The sequence below is a fragment of the Panicum hallii genome, chromosome 8 (genome assembly GCF_002211085.1).
Source record: "Panicum hallii strain FIL2 chromosome 8, PHallii_v3.1, whole genome shotgun sequence".
NCBI lineage: Eukaryota > Viridiplantae > Streptophyta > Magnoliopsida > Poales > Poaceae > Panicum > Panicum hallii.
In genome coordinates, this window is record NC_038049.1 from 38,572,911 (window position 1) to 38,589,186 (window position 16,276).

General features: G+C 52.2%; 1 protein-coding gene across 1 annotated transcript; it reads right to left on the reverse strand.

Moving 5' to 3' along the window:
• Positions 1–2,364: 2,364 nt before the first annotated feature.
• On the reverse strand, positions 2,365–3,924 carry LOC112903782 (UPF0481 protein At3g47200-like). Its single transcript, XM_025972988.1, has 2 exons — positions 3,388–3,924; positions 2,365–3,282 (listed from the first exon to the last, which is right to left on the reverse strand). Exons 1-2 carry the CDS (start codon positions 3,922–3,924, stop codon positions 2,365–2,367), a joined length of 1,455 nt encoding a protein of 484 aa, XP_025828773.1.
• Between the last annotated feature and the right edge of the window lie 12,352 nt (positions 3,925–16,276).

A 16,276-nucleotide genomic window follows, 5' to 3' on the forward strand; every position in this document is an offset into this window, starting at 1 on the left:
TCTCATCTTCGGATGCCACCGCGCTGCTCCGCACCATCGTAACGGCAAGCGTGGTCGTGGACGCACTAGGAAACGGTTAGAGCGCGCGTGTCTGAGCGTAGGCCACATGCTTATATGTCCCGGAAGCGGCTAAGCGGGGGAGGCTGCAATTGATCAGGTAGGCCGGCCGGCCGGCCGGCGGCGGCGTCACCGGCGCAGTTAGCTGATGCGAGCGACCTAATTAGCGGGCAGAGGAGCTGTGTGGCCTTCCGGTAGGTGGAGATTAAGGGGCTTAATCTGGTCATCAGAAGAGGCAACTTGCCCGAGCTGACTGGGGCTTTGGTTTCGCTGGCCTTCTGGGCGGCGCAAGAGCTGCATACGAGCCTGCGAGTACGAAGGGTACTGATCAAGTACCCACGTTACAGACCAACTCTGAATGTTCCTTTTGAAACTAGTAGCACTTCAATAATAAATTATAATGGTTTGCAAACATGTTAAAAATTATCGTTGACTCGAGGGATTCGGAGTATTCGATACTATTAAGTTTACTGAGGTCATGATTTCAACATTTCAGCAAAATAAATAAATTAAAAGGAGAGCAGAGACAAGGTGTTCTACTAGATTCCAACTCGATTATATTGCATGCACAAGACTGCTGCATGCAAGTACATGTCAGCTAGGCGGTGAGTAGGCCAAGTAGATGACAAAGAAAACGATCCGGCGGCGGTGACAAAGTTTGTTCCTGGTACGCCGTACTTTCTGCAATTTGGCTTTTTTCTTTAAAAATCACATTTAAATTCCTGGACGAAGTAAACTCAACTTTGAACCCTGAGGGTCGGTGCGATGACTCACGGCGCCGAGCTAACGCTGTCGGCGCCATAGATCATGGCGCTGAACTGCTTTGCGTTGCATCGGATATGGCGCTGATATGATGCTGACATGGACAATACCTCGGCTGTCGTAGATCTCGACGCCAAGGTCGGCGCCGAACCAGTAATCTTTATATTTTAGCATAGGACATACTACAAGAATAAAAACAACACTACCAATAAAACGTGCAACAACTATATTTTAGTCTAGTTGGTGAAGACGCTCTGTTCTAGGCTTCAGGTTCCAATTTTGGTGTAAGCAGTTTTTTTAATTTCTTTTTATATTTTTTAGTTTTTTCTGCAGGCACTTAAACTAATATTGCTTAATAACAAAACGTAGATTTCTTGTATGCTCGCTTAATGCGGCGAGCGTCTGACGGGATTTCGTAGTCGTGATAAAAAAATTCAATCAAAAATGATGCAAAAACACATCCAGTGCTGGGGCTCGAACCCAGCTCTCCAGACCTAAAACCAAGTACCCTAACCAGCTACACAACAGACGCATTGCTTTACGAAACACGGAACAATATTTCTTGTATTTTTATGCCAAAATCTGTAGGAGACTTAGTTCAGTGCTGAGATCCACAAAAGAAGCGTCGAGATTTATGCCGCTGACCTCAGCGCCGTGATCCATGGCGCCGAGATATTATCCATATCAGCGCCATATCACCACCACATCCGATGCAACGCAAATAGCTCGGCGCCATGACCTAAGGCGCCGAGCAGTGTTAGCTCGGCGCCTTGACTCACGGCGCCGACCTCTAGCTTGCTGCACGTGCATCACGTGCATGATCTTTTGCATATAGGACACGTATCGATCAGATAACGCCTGCCTAGGTTAAAGAGAAAGGTTAGGGCAAGCCTCATTCAGTAATTAAGCTGAAAGGCATGTGCAGTGACAGATCGAGGAGGCTTAGTACTTGCCTTGTTGCCGAGGCTAATCGATAAGGCTTTACCGAAAGGAGAATGCGCGCGTCGTGTGGTGTATATGAAGTTGAGGATGTCGCTATTCTATAGCTGCTACCTTTATACCAACATCTTCCGTCCCGTGAGAAGCTGAGCTGTACATGTAGCTAGCTCCTCGGTTCTTTGAATTTTTGAAGTTTATGTAACATATTTTTAAGTTTGCAAGCATGTGCCAGATAGAGCTGAAATTGAAGAAATACCGACGGTAACTTTATTCATGGCTGAAAATGGCATCATACCTAATACGATTACTATCACGTCTGCCCAAATCATAGAAGTCTACGTACCCTTCTATGCAGGGGCGAATCTTCTCTGTATTACTGTCATAAACAGAAAGCACGTTCCAAAGGAAACCCTAGCTATAGCTCAAGTAACAGGACCAAGGGATGCGTATGTAGCTACATGATGCGACATGACACAAGCGACGACACAACATGCACGCATCCACATACACGCTCTACGTGTACACAACAGGAGAGACAAGAAGATCACTGCAATTTCAACTTGCAACACTGTAGCACGTCCTCGATCCGTCAATGCACACGACCGGTCAGGGGCTCTTGGTGGCGTTTCCTCCATATTCACGCTCGTAGGTCTCGACGGCGTACAGCGTCTGGGTCATGTCGGTGCCGACGAGCCAGATGGTGACGACGAGGGCGATGAACGCCCAGGGGCTCGACAGGTAGGTGCCCTTGAGCTTGGCCCACGAATTGAAGACGAAGACGCGCCACTTGTCGCCGTTGCAGTAGTCCTCAACCTCACGGCGGACGCAGCACAGGTAGCTGTCGCTGAACTTGGCCACGTCCCTGCTCAGGCGGTTGACCAGCCTGACCACGGCCCAGTCGCTGCCGGCGAGGTCGTGGTCGAGGACCCCGCCCTCGCGCAGCGCCGCCACGTCGCCCGCGGAGTCGACCATGTCCCTCAGGAACAGCACGAACGCCGTCACGCCGCCGCTCCCGGCGCCGGCGTGCAGCGCCTCGAACGCCATCAGGTTGCTGAACTTGTACTCGGTGGAGTCGTCCAGGATGATCTTGGGCATCCTCAGCCTGCGCGTGCACCTGTCGAAGCGGATGTCGTCGAGGAGGCGCGTCTCGCTGCGCCTGAACCGGATGCCCGCTTCCCAGAGCCTCTGCGCCGAGCGCGGGGGCAGAGGTGGGGGGCGCGACGCCGACGCCGCTGTGGGTGCGCCACGGGAGCGGGGCGACGGCGGCGCTGCTCCTGTCTCTGATCTTGTTGGAAGACAACAAGAACTGCAATGCTGCTGACAGGCCCTTGCTGCTCCCCCTATTGTCGGAAAGCAACAGTAGGTTCTCTGCCCCTCTTGTCTGGACGGCAACGGCCAAGGCCGGAGAAGGCTCCGGCGGTAGACGTCGAGAGGGTGAAGCCCGAGTCGCGAACCTACCTCGGTGGCACACCAACCGTCCTCGCAGAGGAACTCGGCCACTAGGTTGTTGATCGAACGCTCGTCCTGGCAATCACAATCCACATGCAAGTTCAATAAGGTTAAATTAAATAGCATGCAGCGGTATATGGAAGGAATGTGCAGCGAGGATGATATGTATGTGCTGCTCACCGGAAGTTTTCCGCTCTCGACGGCGACGATCCTCCGGAGCAGGGCCAGCGGCAGCTGGTTCTCGATCATGAGCATGTCCCGCTGCACGAACGCCGCGATGTGCTTCCCGGCGTGCTCGCCGAACACAGGGTCCTCCGGGTCGTAGTCCTTGAACTTCCTCCGCATCACCTCCAGCAGGAAGCAGCCGTCCGCGACCATCATCTCCAGGAACCTGCCCCTGTTCCCGCCGCGCCACTCGGCGCCCAGCCCCGCGTACGCGTCCTCCAGCTCCTCGGCCATGTCCCCCACGGCGGCGGCGAGCTCGCGCAGCGGCCTGTCGCCGGCTCGCCGGAGCAGGCGCCGGACGGCCCTGAGCTTGTGCTCCTCCATGGGGCGCAGGGCGGCGTCGTGGTGGTGGAAGGGGCCCAGGGCCACCGTCTGCGGCGCGAACACCTTGCCGTGGACCGCCTTGAACTGGTGCGGCACGCGGAAGATGGAGTGCCGCTTCCACTTCTCCTTCGTCCCCACCGGCTCGGCGCCGTCCAGCTTCTTCTCCATGGATTCCACCCACATATTGTCCAACTCGATTTCGCTACAGAAAAACCTAGCTACCAGCTAGCTGCCTCAAGCTGCCTTAAGTCCTTGGCAGCTTGGCATCTAGCTGCACACGCATCACATGCGTTTTCTTTTGCATGTACACGACACGTATCAGGTTACCCGTGCCTAGATTAAAGAGAAAGGTTCAAAGGTTCTACTGAGCATCTAGGCTTTACCGAAAGGAGCATGCAATCATTCATGTGCCGCACTACCTGCTGAGTTGTATACTTATCCTAAATTATTAGTCACTTTAATTTTTTTATACATAATTTTTACTATGCATCTATATATATTTATATCTAGGTGCATAGCAAAGTCTATAAATCTAGAAAAGTTAAAACGACTAATAATTTAGGACGTAGGAGTATATATAAACTTGTACACATTGTGAACGCGCAACACATTATTATAGCCACTATACCTTTATACCTATCCTCCATGAGAAGCTTAGCATCCTGTAGCTTCTCTGATCATATCTTTTCTTAGAACAATGCTGCAACCGAAGCCTGCTAGTAATACACGAATTTGAAAGTTAGTTTTAATTTACAGCCATATCTGATATGTCCCTTGGCACTCAAATGATTGATGTGCTAAGTAATGACACGTTTACATGTATGTTCTCTTCTTGCATTTACCACGAGCTAGACGTTTGTGTGATCAAAAAGTCGATCTATTTTTGGTTCCTCGTGCATGATTAACTCTTAGTATCATGCAGATCAGTTTAATTCCCTACACTTATCTACAAAATCAGATAAAAACATGTCTTCCAATTCCAAAAATGCTTAAAATCAGACCCTATATATCTTGGTAGTAGAAGGGAGTTCTGCCTAAGGTGACCCTCGCCATGCATATGGACATGCATGACAAGAAGCATGGGAGGTGATGAAGACAGCGTGCTGACCAAGAAGCAAACGGGAATTTCAGTGAAGGTGACAATGCGACAGAAGTGTAGGTATACTTTCCAGCCATCAGGATTACAAGACGAGACCCACAAGTTAGTGACTTAATTAATTAATTGCAAGAGCCGCTACTGCAGGCGAGTCTCATCCCAAGACGAGGTGATATTTGCGTACTTCTTCTTTGAGGAACCATATGACTAGATTTGTCATAGTTTACATATCTGTGATCATGGACCTTATTATGTTTGAGGAACCATGATCATTTGAGGACGAACCATATGCGATTTATGGGCGGATCTAGGGGGTGGGCCGGGGTGGGCCCACCCGGCCCATCCTAAGATTCGGCCCAACAACCTCCACCCTCTTGATTTTATTGCGAGCAACACCTTTAAACTTGTTGTTACTAATTATTATTTTTATTATCTATAACAATTGATACTCAAATTGAGAAGGTGAAAAATGATAAACTAAAACTTTATAAGATTAAATTGATCTATTCCCTAAATAATTTTAAAAAATTATTTCATTGGGCCACCTTAGCTTGAAATCCTATATTCACCACTCATCGAGGAACTAGATATATATTGTTAAATATTGGGTTGGAGATGTTGAGAACAACATGCATGTATCTTAATTGTTTTATAATATGATGACAAATTGAGTCAAGGTGATGGTCAATGGCTAGAGGTTCTAGGCCAAAGCAGGAGACCTGGGAACGGAGAACTGAGAGACTAGGTGAAGTTATGAGTTAACCACACTGAATACAGAGAAGACAAGAGCAAGAGACATGGCACATTTTAATTCATGTCTCGCTTATCCATGAAGCATCACTGCGGGGAGAGGGGAGGGAGGGGGGGTTTCCTATCCACCTTCCGTGTGATAGAAACTCTATGAATCGTACAATCTATGAAGCCTAGTCCAACAGCCTATAAAAGCCCAGCAGCGCAAACCTACTAATGTGCCATGTCGGCACGGCCTCATTGTACACAGTTCATAACACAAGTACAACATTGTTCACGGACCAACGAAAATATTACATAACCAAGCAACAATCATTCCAATAGATCAACAGATGAGAGTTTGTTGTTCTTCACGAGCACCAGGTCTACAAGCTACCTCGCCGCTGCCACATGAACAAGTAAGACACGGAATCCGGTAGTAGAGCGGCGGGACTCAGGGGAGTGGCGGCCCACAGAATTGAATCCATGTAGGGAGGGACAATTAGCCATGGAGCGGGGGCTGCGTGGAGGAAGAGGGGTAAAAGGGCGGGCGGCCATGGGGCAAGGGCAGCTCACAGTGAGAGGGATGGATGGGCGGGGTGGGGGCGGCTTGGAGGGAGAGGGTGGGGTCGGAGCAGCGCCATGGGGTGGGGTCATGAGGAGGGGGTGAGGGTAGAAAATTACGGTAGATGGTGGGATTTTCAATATTTATGAAGTGTTGCCAAGCCAGGCTGGCACTACGTGCCGCGCTACGGATCAGTCCGGCAAAGGCACGATGATAACCGTGGGCTGGCCATGGCCTTGTGCTTTATGACCACTGTGCACAAGGTTCTAAGTCTCCGCTATAGCTTTCGCTATAGCCTGGTATAGTTATTTGAGGCAGGGTACCACTATTTGAACTCATGACGTTATACGCGGTCTGCATGACATCGGCGATGAGGAGGAAGATGGAGACGGTGAGTGCGACGATCGCCTAGGCGACGGCGCACAGCCTGCTCTCCCAGGTCTTGGCCACGTCCCTGGGTCAGCCGTTGAATAGGCTCCCCGCCGGCGAGGTCATGCCAGAGGATCCCTTCCCTGGCCAGCAGCGCCATGTCACCCAGGGAGTCGACCATATCCCTCATGAACAGCACGAACGTTGTCACGTCGTTGCCCGTGGCACCGTGCAGCGCCTCGAACGACAAAGCCGGAGCTAGGGCGGAACCGGACGCCTGCCTCCAAAAGTGTGCAACAGAATTCGACATGACCCGATATACCTATGAGTCGGCGCTCTACCAGCTCCAGATCTACCGAAGCCCACAACAACCAAGATCTTGGGTCTAACTCAACTCAAAAGATTAGTCTTATGGGTGAGGGCTGCACCCATGTTATATGGTGTGCTCACCACCATCAATTTCCGATGTGGGACTAATCTAACAATCTCCCCCGTCACACATCAGGCCCAACTCTTCCATACAAGCAACCCCTGTGATCTTCCAAAAGACGTTCTATCAGACGCCGAGTCCAACTCTCTAGCCACACACAACCCGTGCGACCTTCTGGAGACATTCACAGGCTCCCCCATCACCATATGACCCCAGAGATATTCTAGATTTTCTGACCTTCGGCTTTGATATCACTGTTGGCCTTTCACCAGGATCTAACACACATGAACACATGAAACACAAGAACACAAAGATTTCCGAGGCCACGACAGCTTAGCCTTTTTTCTTGTTCTCTATTTCTTACCTTGCAAAATCCTATTACATACTCTTGCTTATACAGTCCTGAGTACATGACCGGCCAGACCTACGAGCTACAGATTCATATTCAGACCTCGTGCTCTTGCACGTGTACTTAGCAAACAAGCAAAGACTCTCCTACTCAGATTTAATTGGCTGCCACTTTTCGCAAGCTCGTAGACCTCCTCCTATACGCGCCCGTATATGGCACCTGCCAAACAAAACACCAACTATGTTTTCTGCCTTCCTACGTCTACGCCGAGCGCTGCGCGGCGCGGGCAACCACGCCGACGCTGCTGCTGGGGTACGGCGCTTGCCTCTTGTGGTGATGGAGGTTGCTGAGGAGGCTTCGGCAGTAGAGGTCGAGAGGGTGGAGTCCAGTCAGCCCTGGACCCGACCCAGCGGCGCGGCCTGCATAGTCCACACCCAAGAACTTGAGGACCTCCCTGTTGATGGAAGACTCGCTCTGTCCAGCAATTCCATGGCATGGCATGGAATGCGCAAAGCTTTGTTAGTAGTATCCATCGTGATTGTAGCACGGCATTGATAGACAACGATGCTTGTGCGCAGCGAGCACTCACTGTCGAAATAACTCTTGAGCGCCTGTCTTAGCTTAGGCTATGTCTAGTTCTTAAAATTATGAGCATGTCTGTTAGTTTGTTAGGCATGCGCGTCCTGTAAGCTCTAAGGTGTGCATGTTCACGCCATGAGCGGACTTGTAGCGAGTGAGTAACCTCGAATGCTTCAACGTGTGGGATGGCACACGATGAGACGGGCATGGCGAGCTTCTCGCGTGGCCATTGGCCACGTTCTGTATAGAGTCTTTATATTCAGAGAAATAGAGTCAGAAAAACTGCTGGTTGTGCGCAGCACCAAAACGAGATCGTGTTCCAAGTGTTCGCGTGAGTTGTGTGCATTTGTGTTCAACCACAAGACCTCGCCAGCGTTCAAGGTGATCAGTGCACCGGCGAGCTCTAACACGTGGTATCAGAGCTAGGTTACGAGCTAGGAGTCCATCATCGTGAGGTACTGGCGGTGGAATCTCGATCGGGCGGTTGAGTTCGCCATGTCTCAACCACCGCCGAGCACCGACACCAACAATGGTGGCAACGGCGGCAGAAACGCTGGTGGCTCCAGCGGCACCGTCGTGCAGCGGGTAATTCACGAGGTGGGCGGTGGGACTAGCTACCCCGCGCTCACCAAGACCAACTACTCCGACCGGGCTGCGTTGATGACGGTTAAGCTCAAGGCGCGGGCGCTCTGGGCGGCGGTTGATCGAGGTGGCGTCGATCCGCAGGAGGACATGATGGCACTTGATGTTCTGGCGAGCGCGGTCCCGGCGGAGATGGTGGCAACCATCGCCAACAAGGAGATGGCCAACGCAGCATGGGATGCCATCATGACCATGCGCGTTGGCGATGAGCGCCTGAGGAAGTCGACGGCGCAACACCTGCGCTGGCAGTTCGATTTGGCGACGTCGCGCGAGGACGAGAATGTGGAGGACTACTCTCTGCAGTTGAGCGGCATGGTGGCGCAGCTGGCGACACTCGGCGTGACTCTGGATGAGCCCACGGTGGTGGGCAAATTCCTGCGGAGCATGCCGGCGTGTCCACGCTCACGCTGGAGGAGGCGACGGGACGGTTGAAGGCAGCTGAGGAGGAGCTGGAGGCGCCGCCGCCGTCGGTCCACCACAATGGCAAGTTGTACCTATCGGAGGAGGCTTGGGAGGCGAAGTGGAAGCAGCATGAGGCAGAGAAGCCATCGGCCGATGGCAGGAGCGGCGGATCCAGCCAGCATGGCGGGAAAAGCGGACGCGGCAGAGGACGTGGGGGTGACACAGGCTCGTCTTCTTCCTCTGGGCTAGGAAACGGCATCGGCAAGGTGGGTCGGAACCAATGCAGGAAGTGTGGCAAGACAAGCCATTGGGCTCGTGACTGCAGGTCCAAGCCCAAGAAGGAGCAAGCAAATGTGGCCTAGGAGGAGGAGATGCTCATGCTGCTTAGGGCCATGCCAGCGGTCCGATGCGGGTCATCTTCGTTGGCGAGATCCACGACGCCGCCGCCACCAGTGTCTCCAGCCACGCCGCGCGCATCATCCCCAGCGCGCTCATGCTCTCCACCTCCACATGTTGTGGGCTCTGGCACGTCCAAGGCGCCGGCGTGGCAGCTGTCGGTGGCGAGCTCCGGCGGGAGAGTTGATCTGCAGGAGGAGAAGGTGTTCGTGCAGCTCGACGCCAAGGAGGAGAGTGACTCCAAGTCCTGGATCTACGACACTGGGGCAACGAACCACATGATGGGGTCTCAGGCGGCATTCGTGGATCTAGACACGATGGTGTGCGGGACGGTGTGATTCGGCGATGACTCCGTGGTGGAAATCGAGGGGTGCGGCATGGTCCTCTTCTCGTGCAAGAACGGTGAGCACCGCTCCTTCACCGGCATCTACTACATCCCGCGGCTCACGGCGAACATCGTGAGCCTCGGCCAGTTGGAGGCGGCCAACTACGACATCCACCTCCGACGCGGCGGCATGGAGATTCGAGAGCCCGGGGGGCGTCTGCTGGCAAGGATTCCGCGCGCAAGCAATCGACTGTACATGCTCAACATTGACGTGGCATGGCCGGTGTGCCTGGAAGCGCGCGGCGAGGAGAGTGCCTGGCGGTGGCATGCCAAGCTCGACCACATCAACATGCCGGCGCTGAGGAAGATGGCGCGTGAGGAGCTTGTTCGCAGACTGCCGGCTATTAAGCAGGTGGACCAGCTCTGCGAGGCGTGCCTCACCAGCAAGCAGCAGCGTGGCGAGCTCCGACGGGAGAGTCGATCTGCGGGAGGAGAAGGTGTTCGTGCAGCTCGACGCCAAGGAGGAGCGCGACTCCAAGTCTTGGATCTGCGACACTGGGGCCACGAACCACATGACGGGGTCCCGGGCGGCATTCGCGGATCTAGACACGGTGGTGTGCGGGACGGTGCGATTCGGCGACGACTCCATGGCGGAAATTGAGGGGCGCGGCACAATCCTCTTCTCGTGCAAGAACGGTGAGCACCGCTCCATCACCGGCGTCTACTACATCCCGCGGCTCATGGCGAACATCGTGAGCCTCGGCCAGTTGGAGGAGGCCAACTACGACATCCACCTCCGGCGCGGCGGCATGGAGATTCGAGAGCCTGGGGGGCGTCTGCTGGCAAGGATTCCGCGCGCAGGCAATCGACTGTACATGCTCAACGTCGACGTGGCACGGCCGATGTGCCTGGCAGCGCGTGGCGAGGAGAGTGCTTGGCGGTGGCATGCTAGGCTCGACCACATCAACATGCCGGCACTGAGGAAGATGGCACGCGAGGAGCTCGTTCGCAGACTGCCAGCTATCGAGCAGGTGAACCAGCTCTGCAAGGCATGCCTCGCCGGCAAGCAGCGGCGCACGGCATTCTTGGACTATGCACAGTGGCGAGTGGAACGTGCTCTAGAGCTGGTTCATGGCGATCTGTGCGGCCCCGTGACGCCGGCAACACCAAGCGGCAATGCCTACTTCCTGCTGCTTGTCGATGATCAGAGCTGGTACATGTGACTGATCCTGCTGCCGTCCAAGGATCGAGCAGCAGCTGCCAACAGCTGCCATCAAGGAGTTCCAGGTGCGCGCGGAGGCGGAGTCCAGCTGCAAGCTGCTGGCGCTCCGGACGGATCGCGGCGGCGAGTTCACGTCCAAGGAATTCATGGAGTACTGCGCGGCGGATGGCGTGCACCGGCAACTGGTGGCGCCATACTCCCCACAGCAGAACGGCATCGTCGAGCACCAAAATGCGATGGTGGTTGGCACCACGCGCAGTCTACTCAAGGCAAAGGGGCTGCCGGCCTGGTTTTGGGGGGAGGCGGTGAACACTGCCGTGTAACTCCTAAACCAGGCGCCGACGAAAACTGTGGAAGGCAAGACTCCATTCGAGACATGGTACGGGAAGAAGCCGGCGGTGCACCATTTGAAGACCTTCGGTTGCATCGTGTACGTCAAGAACACGGCGCCGCACCTGAAGAAGATGGAAGATCGCGGCCACAAGATGATCTTCGTTGGGTATGAGCGCGGGTCCAAGGCATATCGGGCCTATGATCCGGTGGCGAAGCGCGTGCACATCACACGCGACGTGGTGTTCGACGAGGCAGCGCAGTGGGAGTGGTCAGGAGGCGGCGAGACCAGCACTGGTGCAAATCACGGCAGCGACGACACTTTCACTGTCTAGCACAGGGTGGTGCCGGGACAAGAAAGCACGGAGGATGTGGCACCTGCTACATCAGATGGCGGAATGGAGCCAGGAACACCACTGCCGATGCCTGCAGCGGCGGGGGTGGCTTCACCACCTGTACAATTCGCCACGCCCCCGACTGAGATGGACGAGGAGCTGGACGCCGACCACGACGACGAAGCGCCGCTTCGATTTCGCACGATGGACAACGTGATCGGCACTGCGACACCACCTAGCTACGCCGTGCGTGATCTGGGCGGCGAGCAGCTCTTCGCTGTGAGCGCCGAGGAACCTGGGTCACTCGCCCAGGCCGAGCAGGACCCATGCTGGCACCGAGCGATGGAGGAGGAGCTGCGTGCCATCAAGGAGAACCGCACCTGGACGCTCACCGAGCTACCCCCTGGCCGGCGCGCCATTGGGCTCAAATGGGTGTTCAAGGTCAAGAGAAACGAGCATGGAGTTGTGGTGCAGCATAAGGCATGGCTCGTTGTCAAGAGGTACGCACAACGCCACGGGATCGACTACGATGAGGTGTTTGCACCCGTGGCATGCATGGAAGCTGTGTGGCTACTTCTGGCATTAGCAGCACAGGAGGGATGGCAAGTACACCACATGGACGTCAAGACGGCGTTCCTGAACGGCGATCTTCAGGAGGAGGTGTACGTGCAGCAAGCACCTGGGTTTGCTCAGCCCGGGCAGGAACACAAGGTATATAAACTTCACAAAGCTCTGTATGGTCTACATCAAGCTCCTCGTGCATGGAATCAAAAATTGGATAAACAATTGGGTGTCTTGGGGTTCATAAAATGCCCATCTGAACATGCCATTTACTGCCGAGGAGGAGGCATTGAGAGGCTGGTTGTAGGTGTCTATGTGGATGATCTGGTGATTACTGGCCCTAGCAGCAGCAGCATCCAGAAGTTCAAGGCCGAGATGACTAAGGTGTTCAAAATGAGTGACCTTGGGTTGCTTTCTTATTATCTGGGCATTGAAGTTAGACAGGAAGCAGCTGGGATCAGCTTATTTCAGAGGAGCTATGCAGAAAAAATTCTTGAGAAAAGTGGTATGGAGGATTGTAACTCTTGCGAAGTGCCAATGCAGGTAAAGACAAAGCTGAGCAAGGAAAGCAACAGTCCTCAGGTGAATGCAACTGAATACAGAAGTTTGATTGGAAGCTTAAGGTACCTAGTTAATACTCGACCCGACCTGGCTTTTTCAGTAGGGTACATGAGTAGATTTATGGAGGAGCCCCATGAGGAGCATCTTGCAGCTGTGAAGCAAATTTTGAGATATATAGCTGGGACAAGAAACTGGGGCCTGTTCTATGCAAGGGGGAATGGAGGGAGTGATGAACTCTTGGGATACAGCGACAGTGATATGGCTGGCGATATAGATGGGAGAAAGAGCACTTCTGGAATCCTTTTCTTCCTTGGGAGGAGTCCGATCAGTTGGCAGTCAGCAAAGCAGAAGGTGGTGGCACTATCAAGCTGTGAAGCGGAGTACATAGCTGCTGCCACTACTGCCTGTCAAGCAGTTTGGTTAGCAAGGCTGCTGACTGAGATCAAGAATTCAGGGACAAGCAGGCCATTGCTAAGGGTGGACAACAAATCCACCATTTTGTTGGTCAAAAATCCAGTGCATCACGACCGGTCCAAATATATAGACACGAGATTTCATTTGATCCGGGAGTATGCAAATTCAGGTCAAATTGAGGTGAAGTTCATCAGAACAGAGGAGCAGCTTGGGGATATTCTCGCAAAGCCTTGGGCAAGAAGTTCAATGAGCTTTGCATGAAGATTGGCCTTCAATCTCTTCAGTGGGTGGGCGCATCAAGACTTAGGAGGAGATTTGTCGAAATAACTCTTGAGCGCCTATCTTAGCTTAGGCTATGTCTAGTTCTTAAAATTCTGAGCATGTCTGTTAGTTTGTTAGGCATGCACGTCCTGTAAGCTCTGAGGTGTGCACGTTCACGCCATGAGCGGACTTGTAGGTAGCGAGTGAGTAACCTCGGATGCTTCGACGTGTGGGATGGCACACGATGAGACGGGCATGGCGAGCTTCTCGCGTGGCCATTGGCCACGTTCTGCATAGAGTCTTTATATTCAGAGAAATAGAGTCAGAAAAGCTGCTGGTTGTGCGCAGCACCAAAACGAGATCTGTGTTCCAAGTGTTCGCGTGAGTTGTGTGCGTTTGTGTTCAACCATAGGACCTCGCCGGCGATCAAGGTGATCAGTGCACCGGCGAGCTCTAACACTCACCGAGCTCCTCCACCCTCGACGTCGGCGATCGTGTGCAGCAGGAGTAGCGGCAGCTGGTTCTCGATCATGAGCATGTCGCGCTGCACGAACGGCGCGATGTGCCCGGCGGCGTGCCGGCTCAAGACGGGGTCGCATGACGCGTAGTCGTCGGAGCGCCGCCGCATCACTTCCAGCAGGAAGCAGCCGTCGGCGACCATCATCTCCAGGAACGCGCCCCGGTTCACCTCGCCGCGCCACTCAGCGCCGAGCCCCTCGTACGCGTCCTCCAGGTCCGCGGCCGCCGCCTCCACGGCCGCGGCGAGCCGGAGCAGGTGCGCGACGGCCCTGCGCTTGTGCGGCTCCATGGGGGCGAGGTCCGGGTCGCCGTGGTGGAAGGGGCCGAGCGCCACCGTCTGCGGCTTGTAGACGCCGCCGTGGACGGCCCGGAAGCGCGGCGGCACGCGGAAGATGGAGTGCCGCGGCCATTTGTCCACCGTCGCCGGCAGATCAGCGACGTCGAGCGCCTTGTGCATGTCCACCACCCACATGTTGTGGATTGGACCAATTCGATCGGCCGGTGTTACTGAAACCTATCTGCTTCTAGCTGTAGATGTATCATGTATGCACTGATCGATTGTGTGGAAGCTGACAAGAACACTTGGATTGCACAGGCTGATAGGTAGATGCACGTATAGGCAACCCGGTGAGAGGGGCACAAGTGCCTTCGCATGCACGTCGTCCCAATGTTCCCATTCCTTTGAGAGCTTGTCAGGTTAATCCCGGATCAGGAGGGATTACAGGACATCTCTTTGTTGTTTAACTTTGGGTCATTGTGGATATAGTTAAAGAGTTAGAAATTGTCAAAATTTTGAATAAAGAACGGGATGGAGATGAAATGTGACAGTGATTGGAGTGTGATTAGCCTGAAAGCCAGGGAAGTTCGGGAAAAAGGATTTCTGTCTTTTCCAAGCCCTACCTTCTTGTTGTCAATTCCCACTGATCCGCAAAATAAAAATCATTTAGGACGACACTGAAATACAGTCAATAGCGTTCTCTGTAAAGTATATAATTTCAAATACCACAATTATATATTAAGAAAATATACTTCGTGATACATCTAACAACACCACCAGTTTGATGTTCTCAATGATTTCTATGACATTTTACACATCCACGGTCAAAACTAAAGAAGTTTCACCGATGTTAGACTTGGAATAAGTAAATATATTTTGAATTAAAAATTCAAAGATTTTTATAGTCTATATTGTTTACTAATGATATATGCCTCCTTTTTCCAATGAGGTGCAAAATTTGTCATGAGGAATCTTCTTTTTTAGTACTTTTGGGAACAAAGTAGAGGAATTTGGAGGATTAGAATCTACAAGAAATTTTTTCCCACGAAGCCCTTTGGAACAAAGGACACAAATCTTATGACATTCCGATGAGGCGATGAAATGGCTTGTTTCATAGGGATTCTGTAGAAAACTCTACCAAGAGATAAAACCTCATAGAAAGCCTATAACATCAGTAAAACACCTCTCTCTCTCTCTCTCTCTCTCTCTCTCTCTCTCTCTCTCTCTCTCTCATGTATTCCATCCAAAACTATTCTTGCAACCTCTTATGTTTCTTTTTTCCGTAGGATACAGAGGTTAGGGTGTTCTATTCCTACGTTCCTGGAATTCTGCATTACAAATAGACCGTTATAAGCTGTAGATATTTGCATGGTACTTTTCATAATACCCTAAAAAAGCTCTTGAAATTAAGCAATTGTTTGACAACTTTAAGAAAGGAAGCGCCGAACATGCTTCTCGCCTTGTCCTTAGTGATCTTTGCTTGTGAAACCTAGCAGTGGGCAGTGGCTTCCTAGCTAGGTTAAAGCCACATGTGAGAGCATAATCTAGCCAAGCCTGTGCTTTTCAAGGTGTGTGCTCGCCTTTGTTGCCTAGGCTACTTAGGTCCAAACTCCAAAGGTGCAAATTAAAAGTTCTGCCGATAATTTTATAAACTGCACTTGATATGACCGATAATGTGCTTCACAGACATGACCAGACCAGGTCGACGCCATACAACCTGCATTTAGGCTGCATCCATTTTTTTAAAAAAAAATGTATGATTGTCATCTTGGACTGCGTTTTCTAAGCATCTCCAGTAGAGTACTCATCTCTATATATTTTCTCTCCATCACCAATAATACTTTTTATATTTTTAGTAAGCAGTGTTGTAGCAAATTACTAAATTGATAAAATAGAGAGAGGAGCCCCTACATTTGAGCAAAAGAAAAATGTATTTTAACAATCATCAAAAATATTTTAGCATTGACGATGTAATTAGTAATCTGTTAGAACACCTCCCATTATTAAAGAGATATTTTTAAAAATATTAAAAAGAGAGATGAATAATCTGCTTGAGATATCTCCAGACGCTCTTATACCTTTCGTCCTGGAAGGACCGGGGCAATAAATGACCCTCAAGGCCAGTGAGTGCAATTTTAAGTCGCAGGGCCGTCGCCGA